This window comes from Excalfactoria chinensis, chromosome 3 (assembly GCF_039878825.1).
Source record: "Excalfactoria chinensis isolate bCotChi1 chromosome 3, bCotChi1.hap2, whole genome shotgun sequence".
NCBI lineage: Eukaryota > Metazoa > Chordata > Aves > Galliformes > Phasianidae > Excalfactoria > Excalfactoria chinensis.
Genome location: NC_092827.1, coordinates 4,600,685 through 4,625,414, shown reverse-complemented (window position 1 = coordinate 4,625,414; position 24,730 = coordinate 4,600,685). Strand labels below are relative to the sequence as shown.

The following is a 24,730-nucleotide window of genomic DNA, read 5'->3' as shown; positions in this document are numbered from 1 at the left end:
GCTGTCACTACACACTACCACTGCTTCCACCCTGTGCAGCAGTAATACCTTGGTGAGTTAAGTGCAATGTGAGACAGCCAAAAGCCTGTAGAGGGTCCCACTGTTTTCCTTGAATAGGGCAGGTGAGAGCACAGCCGGACCTCCACCCTTTGGGGCTGCTCAGCCATGCAGAAACAGAGAGAAGTCCCTTCAGGTCACCTGGTTCGTTTCTTCTCTTATGGATCACAACAGACTGGGAGACATCAGCTTTAAAAGGTTGAGAAACACTGAGGTAGTTCATCTCCTAGTGCAAGGAAGGATCCATTCTGCCTAAGCCAACCCTGACAAATGTTTGTCTAACCTGTGCTCTAAAGACTCCAGCAGTGGAGATTTCCACCCCTTATCCCCCAAGGCAAGCTTTTTGGTGTGCTTTAATCTGTTATTGTAAAGATGTTACGGCACCTTTTCTCCATCTTCCATTGAGTAAACAGATCGTTTTCAAATATCCTGGACCTGAGACCATCCTCAGAAGCACCTCCAATTGGTCCTCACCTTTCTCAGAATGCATGGTACAACACCAGCAATGCCTCTGCCTATGGGATATTTCAGCTTCCCATAGTTTCATAATAAGCCATTTGGAACTACACTCAGTGTGGATTCTCAGCCATAGATGCCCAATCTGCAGCAGTGTCATCTAGTCCTGAGTGCACTCTGAGAGGACTGTGTGAATCAGTGTAACAAGCCCTGCCGAAGCACTGTGATTTCTTGATAAGGTTTCTCCCGAACTCAGGGTGCCCTAGGCTCTGCATACCACGTAATTCCAAAGGATTTGAAGGGAGTTAAGAACAGCTTTTGTGCTTTCCACACCCTTTTCACTGGTATGATGGATGACAGAAGCACAAGGAGAATTAACTCCAAAGGAGCACGATGAGAAAGTACTGATCAAGAGTCAGATGAGGGTCAGGTATTTAACCTTTCAGAAGACGATTAAACTCTTGTGTTGTGTTTGGGGGAGGTTCTTTCCAGGTTTTGTCTCTTTCACTGAGGGTTCCAGCAACATTTTTTACCATCATATATACCACAGATATATTAAAACACACAGCAGTTTTTAAGCAATAGATTTGCAGTCTATCAGTTACTTTCATGTTAAAAGGTGAACAATCATCCAATTATTTTGTTCTCTTTTGTTTAAACCCTTGTTATCAAAAGGCACACAAATCAACAAGGTAGGGATGGTGTATTTCCTGTAAAGACGAATAATCTGCATGAACTTAAAATCAAAATGCTTGTCTGTAAGAAGCAGTTCATATGCAAAAAGCTTCCACACAAATGCCCTATTAGGCATAAAGAATAAGCATCACAGTTCACACAAAGTTACTGTGCAAATATCCTTTCTCAAAGAGCATTATTTCCACATCTCATTTTAGCCTGAGTGCCATATGTAACAATGTACTTGGTTCTGTGGTTCCATTTATAAAGATGTGCACAGGGCTCAGCCATACAGTCACTGCTTTAATACATCCACTCATTTATTGCAATAAAGTCATTGAGTCTGCACTCCTCTTTGCATAGGAGACTGAGCAGATTACAGCTACTTTCCCATAATTACATACGTTTTTACTCATAAAAGTCTAAGGACAATGTAATATTTCAGGTGTTGCAGATATTTTGCCATCTCATGCTGTGCCATCTGCTTCCAGGGTAAGTCACTTAGAGTTTACTCCTTTAAAGCTGCCAGCTATGACTCCCTTCATAGGCTACAGAAACAGGCATCTCTAGAGGGCTGCTCTTTCATCCTACGTTAAGTGAGATGAATTACCCTCTGGAAGCACTGCTTTCTTTCTATTGACTGTACACTGAGCGTATGATGACCGGACCAGTCAGGCTGAAATCCCTGTGTTTCAGTCATAGACACTTAGCCAGAGAAACCCTATCCTGACATCCTATCTTGCAGCCATCTCTGGCTGGGGCACAAAATACTGTCTTAACACTCTGTATACCTCATTTTTTCATCAAAAACAGGATGACAGCACTTTCCTGTCTTGCACACAAGTTATGAAGATACTGATGGCATAATAATGTTCAGTTATTACGGCATTAGGAGCCTTATGTGTGCTCTCAGTAGATATCATTTACTACCAGCTTTAAAGACTTTCTAGCAGGTAAAGACAATACCTAAACACCCAGTGTCCTTTCTGAAGACTTCACAGACTTTTCTGAGGGCTTGTGATCCTATTACAGAACGTTTTGAGAAAAGAATGCAATTACCCAAGTTCAAAACTTACATACATGAGGCACCAAGAAAAATGTATACCTTTGCCTTCATCAAAAGCAGAGCTCACTTTCACATATCTATCAGGAAGATTAACCCCTTTTTCAAAGTAGGATGTTATACTGTATTACCATACAGTAATCTCTTGATAAGTTCAGAAACCCAATTGTATCTAAATACATATAAAAGGAAAAGCTTACCCATTTTCTGAACAGGGCTCTTCTTTCTTCAAATACCTGTAAAACATACACAATTAAAAATGAATATTTTAAGGGGATTCAGTGTTTGCTAAGAAAAAATATACCTTGAAAACAAATAAATCTATGAAACCTGGAAAATAGAAACATTATCACAACATGGGTGAATTTGGAAGGATTTTGTGGAGAATGGCTCAGTCCCAAGACTAGGGTCAACCCAGCATGTTGCTTAGGGCCACATCCAGCTGGGTTTTTAATATCTTCTTGGATAAAAACTCTGCAGTCTCTCTGAGTAACTTGTGTGTGACCACTCTCATGGTAAAACTGTTTTTTCCATATGGTCAGTGGAATTTCCTGCATTTCGGTCTGTGGCATTTCCCTGGATTCTACCAAGAAAAGTCTGGCTCTGTGTCCTTTACCTCCTCCCATCAGGTATCCAAATACACTGATAAGATCTGTATCTGAGCCTTTCTTCTCCAGGCTCAACAATCCCATACCTCTCAACTCTTCCCTGTGTGTCAGATATTCCAATTTCCTGATCATTTCTGTGATACTTCACTGGGCTTGTTCCAGTAAATCTCTGTCTTAATTGTACGAGGGAGTCCAGAATCAGACACATCCCCAACCAATCCTTCCTTGTTTATAAGAATGAGGACCAGCAGAGCATCCTCCCTTGATGGCTCCTCGATGACCTGTGTCATCAAAGTACTCCTGAAACCTCCTGTGTTGCACTTCATAGATCTTGATTTATTTTTTCAATAGGTTTCAGTTCTCCTGAGTTGGAAATACTGGGTAACTGAATGGATACAGCGTGGGTAGCTATCACAGAGCTCTGGCAATGGCTTAATAAGACCAGTTGTTGTGGCTCATGCTGTCCCTAGGTTCTTTACAGTGACAACTAACAAGAAGGATGAGTGGTATCAAAATACAGCGGAGGATTTGTGATGTTGACCTTATCCTTAGGGAGCTAGATATGAAAGCACCAGCACGTGGCTTTCCACTACCACAAAACTGCCTTTGTGCTCAGGACTGTGACCTGGCAAGTGAGGAAATGCTATAGATGTGTTGCTTTTTTTTTCTTTTATTTTCAGAAAAAATTCCAGTTTATAACTGTACATAAAAACAGCTATTAACCACAACTAGGAAAACATGCTTGATCATTATAAACTCCAAACATGTTATTGCTTTGACAGCCTGCAAAGAAGGTTCCTGCAGAGAAAGACATGATCAGTGCTGATGTCTGGTACAGCAGTTGTCAGCATTAGCTCTGTCTCTCTCAGCAGGAGTGTCTCGTGAGGGGTGAAAAGTGACATTTCTTTTATTTGCATGTTGACAGTTATTATTTGCGTTATTTGCATGTGGGACACTTGGCAAAGTGAAAAAAACACAAAAGCCTGAACAAACTGAACTTGGAAAGGGATTTGCCACAAGCAAATGATGAATAGTCAAAGATCTAAGTTTTGAGTTGGATAATTCAAGTGAGGCAGGAAGCTATTTATGTAACTGAATGCAATTTAATGGTCTTTGATCAAAGAAAGACACATATTTGCTTTCAGCATTTTTGGAGATACAACTAAGCCAACTCTGTTAGAAAGTTCTGCCTATTCCAGGCACTTGGAAGCATTAATTAGCAACAGAATAGCTTCAGATTGGAATAATCATCCACTGAGTTAATCAAATCTGTGTTTACTGTCTTATCCTCCATGGCCTTCAAGTTTTTCCTATCCCCTACCTAGATTGGCTGGCCTAGGATTCATTTCAAAGCCCAGGTTGCTTCTGAGAACTGCCATCTCACATCTGTGTTCTTAGGAAGTTTTAAATAAGCTCAAGTTCAGGGCTGTCTGGCAAATCCCTTCAGTCTGCTGCAAACGCCACTGGGGCTCTTCCATCCCACTGCAGAATTCTGACTAACTGAAGGCAAATAATCTCTCGACTTCCAGTCCTTGCTTAAAGGCGGCACCTCCTCTGGTTTTCTGAATGTGAGTATTGCTTAATTCAAGGTTTCCTAATTTTTGCCTTCTTTATTTTGGTCTGTTCCTGCTGGAGATTCTGGATTTAAAGCAAATGAGTGCCCATGGCCCAGTGGTAACATCACAGATGAGTTCTGACAGCTGCAGGGAGGGCAAAAAAAAATATAGATGGAGGCTACAAGATTCAGGATATACAATGAGCAGGAGACATCTTGAGTCCTGACATCGATGCAGACAAATGCACTCCTGAGCATATGTGAAAATCCAGGGAAATCTGCAGGAACCACAGAAGGAGCATCCCCTGGATTAACCCAAATTAGACAGGTGGTAAATTTACACTGCTTTGAGTCTACTCCTAGCAGTTGTTTAGATGGAGCTTGAATGCTACTGACCAGCTCTAAGTTCTCACCATTCCTGCCCCTCATTGCCAATTCACTAACAAGTATTTTTCTTGGGCATCTCTTCTCTCTTTTTATCTTCTCACTGTTTTTCACGTACCTTCTTTCTATAAACTCTTTACTTTTTCAGACTTTGTCTTCACTCAAAAATGCAAAAATGAACAGAGATAGGATTGCATGAAAATAAAACCTTCTCACTCTTTATATACATCAATTGGATTACCTCCTGATTTCATCTGTTGGCAATATTTTTGTTGCAACTATTTGTTTTCTGCTAGCTCTGCAGAGCCAGCACCGAGGGTTGTGCAGGGATAAAGGAAAGAGGTTCAAACCTGAATCAGAAGTAAATAAACACTTTTTATCAAGAATTTAATCACTGATCACAGCTCCGGGAGATAGGAAGTAGGTTCTTTCCTACCCAGAACAACAATATTAAGATGTTGGTGGATGACAGAAAGACTGTTGACCTAGACTTCAGCAAAGCCTTTGACGCTGTATCCACAGTATTCTCCTGGAGAAGCTGCAGCCCATGGCTGGGACAGGTACACCCCTCTCTGGGTAAAGAACTGGTTGTACGGCTGGGCCCAGAGCATGGTGAATGGATTTACACCCAGCTGGTGGCCAGTCACAAGTGGGGTCAGTACTTGGGCCAGTTCTGTTTGGTATTTTTATAGATGATTTGGATGAGGGAATTGAGTGTGCCCTCAGTAAGTTTGCAAATGATACCGAGCTTGGAGGAAGTATCTATCAGCCTAAGGGAAGGAAGGCCCTACAGAGGACAGGCAGGATAGCTGGGCTCATGCCAATGGGATGAAGTTCAACAAGTCCTGCACTTTGGCCACAATGATCCCAGGAGATGCTACAGCCATGGGGCAAAGTGGCTGGAAGACTGTGCAGAGAAAAAGGATCTGAGGGTGTCTGTTGACACTTGGCTGAGAAAGACAAGATATTAAGGCCCTGGAGAGTGTCCAGAGAAGAGCAATGCAGCTGTAAGGGCTCTGAAGCACAAGTGTTATGGGGAGCAGCTGAGGAAACTCCAGTTTTTCAGCCTGGAGAAGAGGAGGCTCTGGGGAGTCCTCATTGCTTCCTACAGCTGCCAGAAAGAAGGTTGTAGTGAGTGCCAGAAAGAAGGCTGTAGTGAGATGGGGGTTGTCCACTTCTTCCAGGTAACTAGCAAAGGGAAAAGAAGAGGTGGCCTCAGGTCAAACCAGGGGTAGTTCAGGATGGATATTAGGAAACATTTCTGCTCTGAAAGAGTGCTGATGCATTGGAACAGTCTGCCCAGGGTGGAGTCACAATCCCTGGAGGTGTTTAAGGAAAGGGTAGATGTAGTAATTAGGGACATGGTGCAGAGGGCAATACTGATGGTAGGTGGACAGTTGGACTAGATGATATTTGAGGTCTTTCCCGACCTTGGTGATTCTATGATTCTATGATCCTAAGGGCAAGAGTACACAACAGTCCAATTTGAGCTCCTACGAGTTTTGCTGTAGCACAGTGCAACATCACATTGCCCGAAGAGTGGAGGAGTAAAAAGATGAGGAAGGTTTTTTTTACCCACTCACTGCTAGTCAGATCACACTTTATTACCCAGTGATGTGTGTCTGTAAAAATGTGTTATAAAGAGTGTAGGAAGCAGACATTAAAATGATGCAAAGGCTGGAGAATCTGCCAAACTGAAAGAACTTCAAAGGGCTCAATCTGTTTAGTTTATCAAAGAAAAGATCAAGTGTTGGCTTGAAGCAGAGTAAAAGTACTTCCACAATGAAAAAAATAACCCTCATTACAAAAGAGTTTAATAAGCTAGCAGAGGAAGATTTAGATGATGGAAGCTAATGCTAGAGGTATTCAGACAAGAGATGAGGTTTAATCTTTTAATGGTATAGAAGATTAGCCAAGAAAAAAAAAAATTGTTAGCAAAGTGATGAAATTTTCATTTCTTGATAATCCCGAAGGAAGTCTTTATGCTTTTGTGGAAGGTACATTATAGCCAAATGCTAGTTACTGGGCTCAAGACACAGAGAGCTGTGTGAAACAAGGGACTGAGAAATCCAGGAAGTCACACAGTGTAATGCAATGGCCCACTCTGGATTAAATTCAGTGAATCATCAGCAGATGATTCTGAATTCTGAGGGAGGAATGTTCTCCTGCTGATGCATGAGATAAAAAAATACCTTCCTTGCGTTAGCAGAGCCCAGATTTATCCTGCAGAGTGGGAGACCAGGAAATGCATCTTGTTATTTATAAATACAGTGCATCGCTTCAATTAACAAAATACCAACCCAGCCTCACCATGGCCAGGCTTAGCAAAGGAGTCAGGGCATGGGTACCAAGGTCTCTCCTGCAAACTGTGGTGGAGCACTGGCCACTCAGATACTCACACTGACAATGGGTTTGCTCTGGGGCTAAACCTTCCATGGCAGGAAAAGAATGGCAACTTTCTCTAAGAAATGAATACATATTTTTGTTTAGAAATGGTTTAATTGGCAAAATAAAAATACTTCAACTAAACGCTTATATGCTTTAAACAGTACACGTCAGAACTTTCACATTTTATGCAACGGATTTTACACATGTATATCTCATAAAGACTGCGTACTTCATATATATACATTTATTCCTAATATTAAACAAATGATCAAAGTTCTGATTCCATTGCTCACGACTTCCACAGCCAAAAGGATAAGTTATTTTTTTCCTGAGACTTGAGAACTGGTGAAATGAAACTGAGAATTTGCTTTAAGGCTTGTGAATATTCAAAAGCCAACTGGACACGATCATGAGCAAATCCTCTAGCTGACTTTGCCTTGGAGAGTTAGACTAGATTATCACCAGAAGTCCTTTCCAAACTCAACACAGAACTTACCTGCTCGTTCATGAGTCGATTGCTCAGTGGTGTCCATGTGCTCATCTTGATTTGTAGCTTGGGGCTATTCACGTTTTTAGAAGTTCCAGATGCCATCGATAGGTAAGATGGTGAATCTACCAATGTCTTGTAAGCACCAACTGCTACAACAACCAAACAGAACAAAGACCAGCATTACCTTTGTGCCACTCCATTACTGTGTGTTAGTGAAAAGCTAAATTGCTTCAGATTGCAATTCAGTGACTTCAAACATAGCAGTGATACAAGGAAAGTTATCAGAAGGTCAGTTAGGGTAAGGCCTTCTTTTTATTTTGTGCACTCATAGTAACTTGACAGCAAAGCCCAGATTTCCCGATGGAAACCTCTGTGTGCTAACAAATTATCAATAATTAATAATTAAGCAAGTCTTTCCCATCACAAATGTTATTGAACGCGCCTTTGATTTTTGCTGCATAAGTAATCACAAGAGGGTATTTGCAGTGGGCTAGAAAGCACATGAAATTTCTGCCTGTTTGCTGGCACTGAAAACTGGAGATTGCCTGTGCATCTATTTAAGTGGCATTAGATAGATTTTTACAGATTTTGATGGGCATATAATGCCAGGCTTCAAAGGGCCAATTTGTTTCTATCACACTTCACTGAAAGAATGAAATCCAGAATGGTTCAGAATCAACTGATATTTCTCAGCATCCTGTCTTCAGGCAGATTGGTTTGGATGGTTTCTATTGACTGAGCTGCTCTTTGAAACAAAAATTCCTACATGAAGTAAACAGGGCATTTAACACGAATTTTCCTTTCCTTTTGTGAAATCCAGTATCTGGACTTTGTTCAGAAACTCCATTTCTTCACAGACCTTTGCCCAAAAATAGGAAAAGCTTTCTTTTTTCCTTTATCCTCTATCCCACAGATGGATTCAGCAGGATAATGTTGCTGAGGTGAGCCTCAGAGATCCAATTTCCACACTGGAGCTTTAAACTGCAGCAGCCTGAAAACCAAGTTCACTTCTTTCTAACTCGCATTAAAGAATATATAAATCTCTACTTCTTTCATACAGTTATTAGGTAATCGTTCTGCAAACACTTCAGACTGCTTAGAAGCTTCATGATGGCGAGGTGGACTTTGGGAATGAAAGAAAAGGAAACTCAGCACTAAGTGAATGCAACATTGCGTTGCCAGCCTACCGTGTATCCAAGCACCTCAAACTCCATTCAACAAACACCTTTATAGATAATACAGCTCTAAGGCTCACAAAATACATCTTCCTGAAAGCCCTGTCCTTCTTTCCTTACCCAGACAACATTCTCATCTATAACAATGGAAGATTAATCTTTAACAACCCAGCTGTCTGAGTTCTTTCTTTTGGTAGAGATGCTGAAATAACTTATGATATGCCCAGGAATTTCAACTTCCCACAGAGAAGCTGTTAAAAGCTAAAAGACTTCCAAAGGCTTTGAATCCTCGCATCCTGTAGTTGGCAAATGTTAGAAGCTTCTTGTGCAACTCACTAGTTGCATTATGGATCTGCATTGCAATCACTTTCCGTGTTGTTTTGTTTTTCTATAGAGCCCCTGCCCTTTTCAACACACGGAAATACAACATTACGAGTTAGAGAAATAGCTGCTCTGCCAATAAAACAGGTTCTGGCAACTGTGTCCTGTTTTTCAGGGACAACCTTCTACATTAGTCACAAAACCATCAGTTGTCACCGCAGCACACTCCCAGGCCAGGATTCATGCTCCACTTTGCCTCTCCTATGCAGGCAGTGCTTTCTTGGTGCTCGAACAGCTGCAATTCAGAGAACATCTCACTGAGTTGGCACATGAACAACCCCTCAGCCCAAAGAAACAGCAGCGCCTTTGGACCCTCTTGTGCTGCTTATGTGCCAAAAATGTGGCTTGCAACACAACTGGCTGAAGTCACGTCCCCTGCTGTATGTGCCATAAACCTGTTTGTTGGAATTACAGCTGGTATTTGAATCCAATGTGTGAACAGGCCTGCAAAAGCAGGTACCATCAGGGAAAAAGATGAACATAGCCAAACGGATAACCTATTAGTGCACAGCATAGTAGCATGCTATCCCTCCCTCCTTCCCTCTGTTTTCCAGAGGAAAACCAGTAGCTCTTGTCTTCTGAGCTGTTTAGCTCGGGCCTCATGTTTCTTCTGCAACTGTCCTTATCTTTGGACTGGTTGCCCAAAATAACATTCCAGAGATTGTTCTAGCTTGTTCTTCACGTATCCTGATCTGGAAATGTCCAACCAGCAACAAATATGAGATGATGATAATGAGAAACTAGGCTTTAAATATATGTATGGAAAATGTTCATTGCCCGGAGAGGGGTGGCTATTGACGCATGATGCTAAACATATCAAATATCCTTCTAACAAGAAAGCTAAAAAGGCAAGTGAGGAGTGGGTGGCAGATGCAGTCTAAATGTGATTCGAGGGCAGAAGCCTGACAAAGTTGTGTGAGTATACACAGTGTTTTCATGTTGGCTGCGTTTGACTGACTTCACACCATGAGGTTTGGGGATCTCCAGCTGTTGTAATTGTGTTGCACAACTTGCAGAAAGCAGGTGAGCCTGGCAGAGCACTGATGTCCAAAAGGGAGAAGATCTGCAGGAGAACTGAGCATTGGGCACCTCATCTCCAACTCCTGAACAAAGCTGCTGAAGCAAACAGTTTAACTACAGCCCTGTGTGATAAGCAGGGGACCAAGAATCAAGTTTTATTTATCAAGAAGAAACTGTGACAATCAATCTGATCTTCTACTACAGTGGGTTAATAAGCCCTGAGAGTATGGAAATTAATGATATATCTTAGCTTCTTTAGAGCTTTTGATAAGAATTGAGCGCAGTCCTGCCAAAAAGGACTTATGGATACTGGTGGGACTGGCTGGACACAATGCAGCACTTAAGGGTCCCTTCAAACTCCAAAGGTACAATGATTCCATGATAGCTTCATTGCTGTCCTCACAAGCATGCAAAGAAAACAAGGTTTTGATGATACTTCTTCATGGGTTACTACAGCCAGAGAGTACCTAAGAATGGTTAAAATGCGAGTCTGAATAAAGGGATAAACTTAAAGGGCATCCAAGAGGTTTGTGCTTTTTGTTATGTCTGAAGGTGGCATATATGAGTTTCATAGGGAAGGAAACGTGAGCGGCATTGCCTAAAATAGCAAAATAGTTTCACAGCTGATCCAAACCCTGCTGAAGCCAACAGAAATACTTACACTGATTTCAATACAAGTTTGGTCAAGCCCTCGATTTAAAAAAGTATAATTGTATTCAGGAAAGATTAGCAATACATAATGATCGTATCATATTAACTAAGGGCGCTGGAATCGTTCCCTGTAGCTGGATTAACCCTATTGAATGGCATTCCAGAGGTTCGTACAAACCATACTCAAAATAAGCCTTTCAGAAGCAGACCCATTTTACTCATGTTTTTGACCACATCTCTATAGCAATAAGCCTTTGTGGCTCAATACAGCCTGGTGCACTCAATGCCTTTCTTATCTAATCACATGAATTGATGTGATGACAACGGTGCAGTTGTATTTAGCTTTGAATACACAGATTCATGCATGAATCTAAAGCTCAGACAAGTAAGTCATTTTTTAATGCAAATTAGTTTATCACCAATAAACAATGCACTGATTAATGTCATGGACAAAGTAGTCTAAAAGGCAGTAACAGAAAACAGGCCAAACCATAGGGCTTTCAGCACAGAAAAAACTCAGGATAGGCCTGGAGAGAAGAGGTAAAGTGAAACAGGTACTTATCTGAGGGCTTAGGATCAATAAACCCACAGCAAGGCAGCATTGCCACCATACTGATAAACCCAGACATCTGCAGCACCTCCTGCCACTGATATTTCTGCTCCTCCCCAGCTCAACACCTCAGTGCAGCCTGTGCTGCCCAGGACTAACAACCTTCCCCCTGCCAGAGTGCACTAGAAATATCAAGAAACCAAGGCTTGAGTAACACTGCAGTTCCCAGGCAGTAAGTAGCTGCATTTCCCCATGGTCCACAATGCCCACTGAGCCATCAGTATCTCCATATCCCATACCAGAAGCATCTTCACTGACCCACATCCCCTAAACCCCTCGTGCTCCCCCACTCATTGCCAGCAAGCTTGCTGCATTGCTTTAACTTCCATACCCAATCCCCTCTTTCCCATTCAGTCCTATGGACCGGTACCTTTCCTGGTCTCTAGTGTTCCAGTAAGCTCAGTGATCTCCCTTCACTGCTGGCATCTGTACCTGACTGCTTTTCTCTTTGTCTGCATCACAGAGGTCATAGAATGACGTAATCACTCGAGTTGGAAGGGACCCTCAAGGGCCACCTGGTCCAAATCCCTTGCAATAAACTGGGACACCTACAGCTCCATCAGAAACTCAGAGCCGCATCCAGCCTGACCTGTGTGTCTCCAGAGATGGGGAATCCATCATAAACCTGGGCAACCTGTGCCAGTGCCTCACCATCCTCACTGTAAAATAACATTAAGACTCTTACGTCCAATCTAAACCTCCCTTCTTTTAGTTCGAAACCATTTATTCTCGTCTTATCACAACAGACCCTGCTAAAGAGCCGGTCCTCTTACTTCTTGCAGCCCCCCCTCTAGAAATTAAAAGGCCACTTTTAGGTCTCCCAAGCACCTTCTCCGGGCTGCACAGCCCCAGCTCTCTCAGCCTGTCCTGACAGGAGAGCTGTCCATAGCCATCCCCATGCCCCCTCCCCCGTCTCCTCCGCGTGTTGTCCGGGAAGATCCGTCCTCCCCTCGTCCCCTCCCGGCCCAGGGCCGCCCCTCACTTGCCTCCTCCCCTCCCGCGAGCGGCACCGCCTGCTCCTCCCGCTAGGCCGCTTCCCGTCGCTATGGCAACCGCTGCCCGGGAGGTCGCCAGCCAATCACATCCCTCCAAAGGGCGGGGGGGTGTCTTTACCTAGCAACCTGCCTGTCTCGCTCTGATTGGTTCGCTAGCTCAGGCGGGGTGAGGCTGAGGGGGAGAGTGGGCGGGGCCGAGTGGAGGCGCGGGGCGGGGCCGGGCGCTGCGGCGGAGTCGGGCGGGAGGGAGGCGCGGCCGTTTGCCTCCCGCCGCCACCTGAGGGACGGAGCGGAGCGGCGGGACCCGGCGCTGAGGTAACGGCGGGGTTCGGGGCCGGGCGGAGCGGTTCGGGGTTTCCCGTCAAGGATGTGGCGTTTTCTGTCCCTACAGCGCTCGCAAAGGGCAGGGACGCTCGGTAGGGGGGGCGGCCATGAGGCGTTCTTCAGGCGGAGGATCGAGCTGAGGGGGCTGCGGTGGCGCTGCGCATCCCCCGGGGGCCGGGAGGTGCTGCTCCCACCTGCTCGCTTCCCTCCCCGCTTCGTGGCGTGCGGGATGAGGGTGGCGGCCCTTGGTTCTCTCAGCGGTGCCCTGAGGAGCACCCCGAGCTGAGGGTGTTGGATAGCCCGGGCTGGGAGGCACTAGGAGGGTAGAACCGCAGAATGGCAGGAGTTGGAAGGGAACCTTAGAGGCCGTCTGGTCCCATTGCCTGCACTGGACAGGGACACCCACGGCTCCGTCAGAGCCCATCCAGCCTGACCTTGAGCATCCCCAAGGATGGGGCACCCACCACCTCTCTGTGCAGCTTGTTACAGGGCTTCACTATCCTTCCGTAAAGCAGCTCTTCCTTATATCCCATCTAAATCTCCCCTCTTTTAGTTTGAAGCCGTTTCCCATATTAGTGTCATATCAAAAAACGGAAGGGAACCCTGAGCATCATCACGTCCGACTCTTGGCTCCCCACAGGTCCACTCATATTTGTGTGAGGGTTGACCTCTTTTCCTACGTGATCAGCAATAGGATGAGAGCTTAGACCTTAGAGGTCTTCTCCAACCTGATTTGATGGATGTTCAAAGGTCTTTTCCAACCTGATGGGTGTTCAAACCCAATGGTTGAGGGCAGAAAGGATTTCTTCTGGGAGTGGCTCTCAGGGAGCTGGCCTCAGTGCAAAGAAACCACGCGGAGTGGTGTCAACGTGTGTGCCTTGTGGCCTCCTCGTTGGAGCAGAGCTTGTGGGGATTATGCTGTGTTTCTCCCTTAATCCCTAACCCAAATGGAACAGGGGAGTTGAGTGCTGGAGTTTCCTTCCCGCTGACTAATTAAAATGGAGTGACGAGAATAATGTATGCTGCTTTTGTGCCTCCGTGTGGGTGGGAATGGCTTGGGGAAACTGCCAGTGCTTGTGTGCAACGTGCCGGTTGCTCTTCTGTCTTCATGGTCAGGAATGGCTGGGGAATGGCTAGGGTGACAGTTTCTCCTCATGCTCCCAGCTGTGCAGGGAAAATCCAGTTAGCTATATATGGTCTCACATCTCCAGCAGGGACAACCATTAACGTGTTCACCTACAGAGTGTCCTTCTAAGATCTGCTGGTTTATTTTTTCCCTCATTACTCCCCCTCTATTAACTCTGAAATGTATTTTGGGGGAGGAAAAAAAAAGACGCACGTGGTGTTCAATCCTCTCGCATCGTGACTTTTCACTCTCTATCATTATCTTCTCTGCGTGTCTTAATGTATCTTTTACAGCAGGAATTAGATGGGTTTGCTTGATTATAAATAATGTATAAACGTGCAACCACGCTAACAAACGGGCTATTTCCTTCCCCTTTTGCCCACAGTTTCTTTTGCAGCCCCTTAGGGGATGCCTGCCTACCTACCCCCCTCCTCTTTAATGCCGGTGTCACCAAAAGTGTTTTGTTTTGTTTTTATGTACATGTAAAAATAACCACAGGATTCCATATGCAGAGGCTTAACAAAGAACGTACAGAACTGGATCTGTGGTAAGAAACTATCTTGACACTGAAGATGGCTTGTTTCACCATTCATCTGTCTGCACCAATTAATAGGTCATCTATATGTTCGTCTGCGAAACGTTCACCTCCTGTTGCAATCACATGCTTGTTTTTATTTCGCTTATGCCCCTTCATGGCAAAGAAAGAAGCTGACCAGGCTCTGTAGCCTGACGTTCTTTTCTGGCTCTAGTGAACGTTTTCTTTATGATACTGTGTGATGGTTGATGTGAGTGTGTTGCTTCAGAACCTCTTTTTGGGAGGTGCTGTCTTCTGATTGCTGCTGGGATGCCATTTGAACTGTAGGATCCACACTAGAAAGGCAATAGCTAATCCTTCCTGTGAGTTCACTGAAGTTGTTAGATGGAGTCTTCTTGAGTCGCTGTCCGAAGTCTTGAAAAATCCATTGCTTGAAGGTCGGAGGGACGAAGCTTTTCAAGGCCGTTTGAGCTTGGAGTTGGGTGGCCATGAGGCTTGGTTAGATGTAGCACGTCTTGAATATTGTGGTGAATTTTGGTCTTTTAAATTCAGTGTGTTGACTGCTCTTCTCATCGATTCTTGCTTGCTTCGGTATGAATGAAGAGACTTTGATCTGAGCTGTGTTGGCTGATTCTACTCCTTATCTTAGGGTTCAGGTAGTTCACTTTCCACCTTTTTATTTTTGGTCGTGTTACCTTTTCTGTAGTTTGGAACCATTTTACTCTGTGTGTACTTTTACGTTCTAAAGTGTGGCTTCAAACACGGATTTCCTGTCAGTAGCTGTGAGAGAGTAGGCAGCCTGTGGGAGAGAGTTGTCAATGAACTGAATTTCATGTGGTTGAGTTTAACGCTTTGGTCTTTTTACTATTTGCCTGTTTGTTTTTCCAACCTGCCTTGAACAGCTGCAGCCAAAACCGTGACCTCACATGATCTTAGAAGCACAGAATTATTGAGGTTGGAAGGAACCTCTGGAGATTATGAACCCAGCCCTCAAGGTTTATGAGGGTTTAGAGGAATACGGGGTTTTGATTTCTCTGACCATAAGATGGGCCCGTGCAAACACGTGTACATCTCTGCAACTTCTTTTGGCCAGCTGATAGTAGCAGAAGGCTGATGGTTACCTCTAACTCTTTCATCTCTCTCACTAAGTTTGCATTGGGGAGAAAGGAAAATCTTTTCCTCTTTTGGACTTGCAGAATGTAGGGCTCGTCCCAAACATCTGAGAAGAAGATCATTAACCTCTAGATTGAAAGCCTGCTCAGATTTGTGATGCCTCCACCTGGGAATGCTGATGGAGCACTTTGGGTTTCCTGGTTCAAACAGTATTTCTAGATTTCTGTTACCTTTCATTACAAACCATAATTCTTTTAAAAGCACTTGGCTGGAGACTGGATATTACAAATCCATTGCTGTAAAACAAAATTGCTCGAAGAAAAAAGACTCTTATGACTCTGTCAGCTTTTTTCAAGCTTTAGCCTCCAGTTCCAGCATTTTCCTGCAGCACATGGATGCAATATGCTGAATTCCTCTTCTATTTGTTCCCCTCCAGCCCCTTAGTGCTGAGAAGATGTGGACCCAGCCCTGGGAATGACTGCTGTTTCATTTGGCTCTATAGGCAGAGTGGAGCTGGCAGAACAGCACTATTCAGCTACCTGTGCGTTTTCCATCATTTGGAGTATTTAGAGAAAGGGATGGGCACAGAATGCTGTCTTCTGGCTGATACGTGGCTGTTAGGATCGTTTCTGGAGTGCAAGATACGAGAAGCTTGTCTCAAATGGGTTAGAGACTATGAACGTTGGCAACAGCTGGACTAAAACTACAGGTGTGGGCACAGCTAACCAAGCTGTGAGTGCAGCTTGTTGGGCAGAGCAGAAGTCCTTGGGAGTGCAGGTTGGGACTTGTGTATTGGTGGCAGTGACTGCTTTGTTTTTGTTTTGTTATTCAGCAGAAGCTATGTGGCCGTGCAAGTAAAGATGCTATCACCGAGAATGTGCTGGTGGAGCTTGAGTCATAAGGAGCTTGGTTTCAGTGTGGTCAGTGGTTGTAGTGCTCGCATGGTTGTAAGTTAAAGCGCAGGGGTTCTCTAAAGGTATTTTATTCCTGCTAAATAGATTTCTGACCTTTCCGCCATCGTTTTCAGATGGAGTTTTACAGCATGCCTCCTTTCCTTTTCTCCCACCGGAAGGTCTGAAACCAGGATTAGAGCGTCCCCCTGACCAGTTTTAGTCTGGCACACTAGAATCTTTAAGCAACTTGTCTGATGGTGTTTCTGAAATTAAAACTGTATTCAATGAGAGAGCTTATTTTAATAAATCCTGTTGTGTTTTCTTCTTGTCTTAAGCTACCTGACAGAGGAAGAATGTAACCCGGCTGCTGTTCTATCAGGATGGAGTCAATTGTGTGGGAATGTGGCTAAACATCCTAATACCGTAACCTAATGCATGGTGGTAAAGCAGGATGCTTCATAGGTCTGTCTCAAACGCGTCACCTTCAGGACTGAGCTAACAATGCTGTACACTGAGAGCTCCCCAGTTGTGAAGAACCTACACCAGGACTGCAAATACTGCTGGTGAAACAAAATCAAGAGGCAGAAGAGTTGAAGGAGTTTTCTGTCCGGGCTCAGGAACTGGCCCCATTCACAGCGTGGAAGGATGGCTGTTAGCTGGATGTTCTGCTGCTTTTGGCTTTTGGATGTTTTGCTGGGCTGCACAAGAGGGCACAGTTTATTTTCTTGTGAGCCCATCATCCTGCGGATGTGCCAGGATCTGCCTTACAACACCACCTTCATGCCTAACCTTCTGAACCACTATGACCAGCAGACAGCAGCGTTAGCAATGGAGGTAAGGCTACATGGTTTTTATCAGCTTATGTGATTTTGGCCTTTAATTTGACAGATGGTTTGTAACGTGAGCTAAGAAGATACTTACATTAGAATTAAGAATTGGAAAACATTCGTATGGTTAAATATAGAAACAAACACTACTTGCAAAACGTGTATTCTAATATGTACGAAAATATTCTATGACTACAAAATTTGCTTATTTAGTATGAATTGAGTGAAATAAGACCGGATGTGTTTGTATGTTACTTTAAATGTTCAGCCCGAGAATGTGTATTTTGGATGGTCTGTCAGCAAACTGAATGCCAGGAAAATGGTGTGCTGAGCAGTGTGGAGTTGGGGAGACTTTGATTTTGTAGAACTTGGCCTTTTCTTACTTGAGATTTGGTGTGGAGAAGATGTGAAACAACGAGACCATGAAAATAATGGAAATTGCTGATTTATTAGTTCTGCTTTCTTCAGTGACAAGGAAATCTATTGTCTTCTAGACAGCTTAATTAACCTGTTTCTGTTCCGTCTCCAGGCAGAGAAGCTTTTCTACTTGCACTTTATGTGTTACAATGATACCTTACTACTGCTACCATTATCCTCCCAAATCTGTCTTGGATTTATACTTAATCACTTTTCCTTAAAGAAATAAAGACATAAAATTCTCTTTATATTGTCTAACCTCTCTTTGGAGAAGTTTCCTGATGAGGCTTCAACCATGTGTTTTCTCTCTTCTTCTCTATGATGTGGTTTATACAAGACTTACAAGCTCACTTCAGTCTGTTCCCTATGCTGCTGTTGCTTGTGCTTAAGGAGTTTTCTTGTTTGCTGTTCTGTGTAATGGACTTGGATTTCAACTGCTGGTTTGGATGTGTTTAGGGCTTCCAGTTATGCTAAATGCACAGCAACAGGAGCTAAGTTTGTTTTAGGGATGATTCTGGTGAGCTCTGAAGGCCTTGGAAAATCTTCCTGTAAGGAGGGAAAAAATGGAGCAAGTAAGGAAGTTTAAAATGGTGCATCGCTTGTTGTTGACACTTTAACAGAGTTCGTTTCCTTATTGAAAACTGGAAGTAAGGATGTTAAAGGAGTCGGTGAAACCAAGAGCATTGAGGGCTTCTGGTCCCTTCTAGAACAGCTTCATGGTGCTGTTGACAGCAAATTTCCGTATGCTGTTGTATGAATATAGTTGTGATGACCTACCCTTTAATAAAACAGGCTCCAGGAGTTCACTGACCACTATTTAGGGAAGCGCTTTTACTCTGAACGGTTTTAAATGACTTTCCTTCTCGTTTCATTCAGCAGCATTTTGTTGGAGTATCACACACTGTTGTTCTGCAGTTAAACCCTCTGCTGCACTTGTGATTTCTGGGGACACTCAGGCTTTTCTTCTTCGGATTCTTTCATTTTGAAGTCTTCCAGCTGTGTGGGCTGCCTTCCTGCAGTTCCATTGCTTCAGCCCTATAATCAAGTTAGTTACCCTACTCTGGTCCTTCCTCTCCTTTGGTTCTAGCTGCGGTGCAGAGATGAGAATGGCGCACCGCTCCAGATGTGGGCATGCTGAGCATTCATGGAGAAATAATGAAATGCTTTTTGCTGCAAAAAGTGGCCAACATTGTGTCGGCTCTTCTGGCTTTTTCTTTGCATTAAAACATTGATTTCAGAGAACTGTCAAAATATCACTTTTGCTTTCCCTAATAGTCTCTTTACAGCCACTACTGGAAGCAGAGCAGTAGATGATAGGGGCCCCACAGGCTGAACCAGAATTGCTGTTGTAATTGCTCTTATCTTCATAAAATAGCTTTCTGCTAAGGAGAACGAAACAGTTGAGAATTGAAAGTTACTCCTCTTCAATCTGTGACACAAAGCTCAACCTCATAGCGTAAATTAGCTTGTGTGAAATACCATGTTGCAGCAATTCAGATACCAGCTCAATGCCACAGCCATTCTTAAACTTAGCACGGAGCGTTTAGTATTGTGGCTGTATGTATAGCACTCCATTCTGCCAGTGCCATTAGTGTAGGCCAGTGGCTTCTGCCTGGAGATGGGCTGTGGGCTACCTCTGAATGGTTTGTGAACATGAGGAGGTGTGTACTGGGATGCCATACTGAATTATAGTAAAGATTAAGTCACTCCACGGATGCTGTCTTGTTCTATTGCAGCAGCGTTACAGGGGATGGAGAGGAGATGATGGTGCGTGCTGAGGGCTGTGTTGCTGGGAGCTGTCCTGCCCCACAGTACTGCACGGCAGGGCTCCATGCAGGCCTTCCTGTCTGCTCTGTGCTGCCACGGAAGGTGCTGGATGGAAGGTATTCTGACGGCGTTCTGTAATCTATAAGCCGGTGGTTTCCTTACAGTAGTTATCCAGCACAGCCTGATTGCTGCACTGCTGAAACTTGCTTCTCTCTAGGGCTGCGACAACAGCACAGCATAGCAATGGTGCTGCACTGCCCTGCTGCCAGATCGTGTGCTGAGTGAGGCAGTGGAGAAGTCAGATATTCCCCCGAGGAATCTGACCTTGCTTACCCATCCTTTGGATTATTATTGCTATGGTGTGAAGGATTATCTTCCATCCCTTTTTCACTTAATATTCTTTTGGCTTTGAAGAATTTGCTGAAGTGTAAGAATAGTAAGCTGTACTTTTTTTAGCTGCGTTAACACAGTTTTTTTGGTGGTCACTTTTTTTAATGGAGAGCATGTAACTGTTGGTAATTTGGAAGTTGGGAGTATTTGTTAGCAGTGAAAAGAAGCAATTGAATGTGATGATTGCCAGCCACTTTGCAGTTAAATTCACCACCAGAGATTCCTTCTCCTTAGCCAGATTTCGGTAGGACCCCACAGATACTCCTAGGGATTAAAGAGGCTTTAAAGGATGGAAGCAGATAGAGATGAGGCCAAATGGGCCCCTGTGGGTGTGTGCAGAAGCTTTGTCTACTGGGATTATACTGGATGTGGAATGCTCCAGAAGTGCACCGATGCAGTCACCATCTGGGCAGAGGAGATAACACGCTGTTACTTTGTGCTCTCTCACAACTTCCATTCCCATTTTGCATATCAAAAAACCAGCAGTAGGGTAGCTTAGGGATGCATTACGGCCAGGCTTACTGGTGTGTGGGTGAGAGATGCAAGGGGGAAATGGAGAAATAGGAATAGTCTGCAGCTGATTCACTGTTCTGCAGCGTGAGAGAGGTAGTCAGAAGGACAGAGCAATAACACTGAACAGAGAGGCTGCCACAAGATTTGCATGCCCTTACTGGCTGCGTTTCTGTTTGTATAACAAAGGGGTTTTTTGGCAATATTGGTTTTTGTTTGGTTTTTTCCTTTGTGTCTCTTCACCATGATGACCTTTGGAGTCCTAGAAATCGTGGTTTTTTTGTTGGCTTTTTTTTCCACTTAAAAATGGTGAAAAATAGATCCCAAGAATACCTCAAGTGGAATGAACAGTAGTGGCTGTCTGTGTTCTCATCCTGCTCAGCACCTGGGATAGGAGGGAGCATTTTTCCAGTATGTCAAGTTTTCAGTGATTCATTGTAGTTGTTTCTTGAGTAGTTTTTCTATCAGGCATACATTACTATAGAGTTCAGGCAGTTGGAATTTGGTCTCAACAAGAACTATTGTCTCTCAGTGTTTGATTTTCATAAGAGCCGTAGAAGAATTCACTGACCTTCTATATGTGCCTGATGGCTGCCTGCTCTGAAGCTGAGAGTTAGTGCTGCCCTGTTTTTCTTCTTGTGTTTCAGAGTGAATTTTATTTCCCACTAAGCAGCAAGGGTGGGAAGAATACTGGGGCCCCCAGTACAGGAAGGACATGGAGCTCTTGCAGCGGGTCCATAGGAGGGCCACAAGGATGATCAAAGGGCTGAAAGATTGAGGGAACTGGACCTGTTCAGCTTGGAGAAGATAAGGCTCTGGGGAGACCTCATTGTGGCTTTTCAGTACTAAAGGGAGTGTATAAACAGGATGGGAATAGCTGTGTATGAGAGTGAACAGTGATAGAACAAGGGGAATGGTTTTAAATGGAGACAGGGGAGGTTCAGGTTGGATCTTAGGAGGAAGTTTTTCCTCCAGAGGGTGGTTTGCACTGGAACAGGTTGCCCAAGGAGGCTGTGGATGCCCCATCCCTGCAGGCATTCAAGGCCAGGCTGGATGTGGCTCTGGGCAGCCTGGGCTGCTGGTTGAATAGGATGAATATAGGATGGAAGATCCTTAACATCTTCCCCCCTGAACTCCATCTTTATCCCTGATTTTCTTTTGCCTTGCCCATGTGCTCTTCCCTCCTAAATCTCAGCGGTTTTCTTTGGCTTTCTGTAGTCTTCAGCTCTGCACTCGAAACATGGAGAAGTCTAAGAATGCAAAGCTAATGGAAAAGTAGATTTTAATTAGCTACTGTTGTGTAAGCATCCTAATCTTAGACTTTAATTTGCAGTAAGGATTAATCTTCTCTTTAGTGTGTAAGATTATGATGCCTACAGAACAATGGAGTTGTGCATGATCATAAGAAGGCAAGCTGTGCAGCAGCTCATGAAACCCGACTCTTTCATTAACTGTAGATTTTCCTTCTCTAGATTTTACCTTAGAAATAGCCATGTAATTTTAGATTACTTTATTGTGAAATAACAATGTTGATCTGAAAGCTTGAGTCTCAAAGATGACAGGCAGTGCTATAGTGTTTGTAACAATGCACTGCTTAGAGCTTGTTGCTTTTGGGAAATCTGAAGCTTGTCTGTTTGAAACCCACCTGCTGATGGGTTTGCTCTGACCTGGAAAGGGTGTGACTGTTGTGCAGGGGTGGAAGAAACCCTGAATGGGCAAAACCAGTTTGGGAAAGTAGAGTTGTATTCTGTCAAAGAGCTCTGTACAACCAAGAGTCTGTTCTGACCTTTTGTTCACAGTAGGAGGCTTCTGAGGGTGGGGTTTGTTGCAGGTCTTATATTAGGGCCATGGATCCTATCCTTTTCACACTTGGATCCAGTGAACTTCAAGACGAATGCTGAGTGTTCAGCGAAGGTAGAAGTATTCAAAATCTCCAGACGGTAAGAAAAGCTGCGTAGGACATAATCGTTTGTGTTCAGTTAAAGGACAGGCCTGTACATATTTACCTGCTTGGATGTTGCCAGAGGCTAAAGAAGGAAGAATGGGAAAGAGGCATGTTTTTGGATAGAAATCTTTAAGTATGGCCTTAAAGCAGGCAGTCAGTGTGGAGGGATCCAGATCCAGGTTAGCAAAGTGAATGGATCGGGAACCTTTTGGGTCTCCTGGTAGGCCTGAGTCACGCTTGAGCGCGTGGTCCATCCTAGGACAACAAAATGCTGTTTGTTTGGTGTGAGCAATCCCAATGGCAAGTCTGGTTTTGTTGGTTTTTTTTCCTCCAGGGTCCTCATTGCGCTTGAAGGAACCTGCTGGAGGTTTTGCAGTGCTGTGTTTCACAGAGCAGCATGAAAGAACAGAGTACCAAAGAGAACTTCCTTTAGGACGAGGGTTAAAGCTTCTGCAGTGCAGTTCATTGATGCTCACCCAGCGGAGCCGGGCAGCAGATGAATTTTGAACAACGATCCAAGCAGAAACATGGAAACAAAGTTTAGCCTTAATAGTTTAACACAAGCATATTGTAAAAAAGCATTACTTTCATGTAATGATCCGGTTTAAAGTGAATGATCTACATCTTAATCAACATGTATTCACAGTGGGCTTGTTTTCAGGGTCGTGAAGGCAGATGGCTCTCCGTTGTGGCTAATAATTCTGTAGCATCTGGTGGAGGCTTAAAGAGGAATGATCAGGACGGGCAGAACACATGGATTTACTTTGGATAGTTAAATGACAGTGTATTTTGTCTTTAGTTGTAGCTTTGTATCTACAAGGATAAACTCAAACAAAACAGTGCTGGGCCAGAACGTAAAGGGAATGTTGGTCTTTTCATTCATCACCTCCCTCCAAGTGTAGCCATTCATTTTTCTTTACCTTAATCAAAATCTACCAGCTGATCCCATATGGGCACTTGCCTCTCATGGAACAAAACCCATGTTTATATTGTATGCTGTAATAGTACGGGTTAGTATTTGTTAGTGACAAGACTTAGCCTTACATCCAGTAGTATGTGCAGCTCAGACAAGGAGACCAACATTGTAGACCTGCAACACAGTAAATGGTTGGTAAGTGTCCTTGGAAAGAATGTATTTACTGAAGGAAACAGTCTAGGAAAAATAAAGTTGGAGGATGTGATACATGTGAGAACCTCCACGTGGCCGTGGATGGGAGCGCAGTAACAGCACCGTCAGTTTAGGGGTTTTTGTGCAGCATTCGCTGTGTTGGGCATTTCCTTTCAAGCAAACCACCTGCTGCTATTGTGTCCCGGCTTCTTGTACTGAAGGTGCTAGGAAAGGATTAGACCGTGTTTGTCCTGCATCACTTGCGGCCTTTAGAGACCCGCTCCATCCGCATCCTCCCGTAGTCCCTTCCATCAGGTAGGACACACAGGTACTCCTGGCCGCCTCGGTACCGCTGTGAGTGCCGTCCCAGCCCGCTCCCCACGCCGTGCCCCCGGCCCCGCGCTGACAAAGGCTGGCATCTGCCGCCCTCCGCCTCCCCCTCCGCTGTCTTGCTCTCTCCTGTCGGCGGCCGGGTTCCCATAGCAACGGGGAAGGAAATTTGAAAAGAGGAGTGGGGAGAATGGATGCACAAAGGCTTGGCTCATTTGAATCTGAACGAGGGAGGAAGGCTCTTTCCAGTCCATCTTCCTGCTGCTGGAGAAGCCTGAAATTTAGCTTTTGGGAGTCGCTTTCAATTTGTCAACTTGTTGACGTTTCCCGTTTCTTGATTTTTATAGAACAAAAGTGGTCGTGTTTGGGGCACGGAGCAACGAGAAGCATCTTCCTGTTTAAAACTGGGTGAGAGAATGTGGACCAGCCATTCAGTTTGCTTCATTCCCCCCTGCTGGTCCAAAAGCACCATTCGTGTTTAATGTGGTTCTTTTTTCTTCTCCTGAAGACTTGAGTGTATGGCCTTAATATCTAAAGAACTGACAGTGCTGTCAGCTATTTGACTGCATTGGCCTTCTAATACTTGAAGGGAGCATATGAGCAGGAGGGGGAATGGCTGTTCATGAGCATGGAAGTGATGGGACAAGGGGGAATGGATTTAAACTGAGATGGGGAGGTTCAGGTTGGATCTTAGGAGGAAGTTTTTCCCCCAGAGGGTGGTGACGCACTGAACAGGTTGCCCAAGGAGGCTGTGGATGCCCCATCCCTGCAGGCATTCAAGGCCAGGCTGGATGTGGCTCTGGGCAGCCTGGGCTGCTGGTTGGTGACCCTGCACACAGCAGGGGGTTGGAACCAGGTGATCATTTACGACACTTTGTATACTTAACAAATGTGTTACATATAGAAATTTGATAAAGAACAGCGACATTCCTTCGTC

At 44.4% G+C, this 24,730-nt stretch overlaps 2 protein-coding genes across 2 annotated transcripts in view; one reads left to right on the top strand and one right to left on the bottom strand.

Annotated features, from left to right (window-relative positions):
- The window catches only part of FBXO16 (F-box protein 16), a 33,102-nt gene extending 20,523 nt beyond the window's left edge, over positions 1-12,579 (bottom strand). Inside the window, exons 1-3 of the mRNA XM_072332904.1 lie at positions 12,500-12,579; positions 7,683-7,825; positions 2,452-2,487 (exon numbers count right to left, since the gene is read on the bottom strand). Coding sequence (XP_072189005.1) covers positions 2,452-2,487; positions 7,683-7,778 — 132 coding nt within the window. The 5' untranslated portion in view covers positions 7,779-7,825; positions 12,500-12,579. The remainder of the gene's footprint in view (positions 1-2,451; positions 2,488-7,682; positions 7,826-12,499) is intronic.
- Positions 12,580-12,711: 132 nt separating this feature from the next.
- FZD3 (frizzled class receptor 3) overlaps positions 12,712-24,730 on the top strand; it is a 42,100-nt gene continuing 30,081 nt past the window's right edge. Inside the window, exons 1-2 of the mRNA XM_072332401.1 lie at positions 12,712-12,823; positions 16,835-17,333. Of these exons, the coding sequence (XP_072188502.1) occupies positions 17,145-17,333 (189 nt within the window). The 5' untranslated portion in view covers positions 12,712-12,823; positions 16,835-17,144. The remainder of the gene's footprint in view (positions 12,824-16,834; positions 17,334-24,730) is intronic.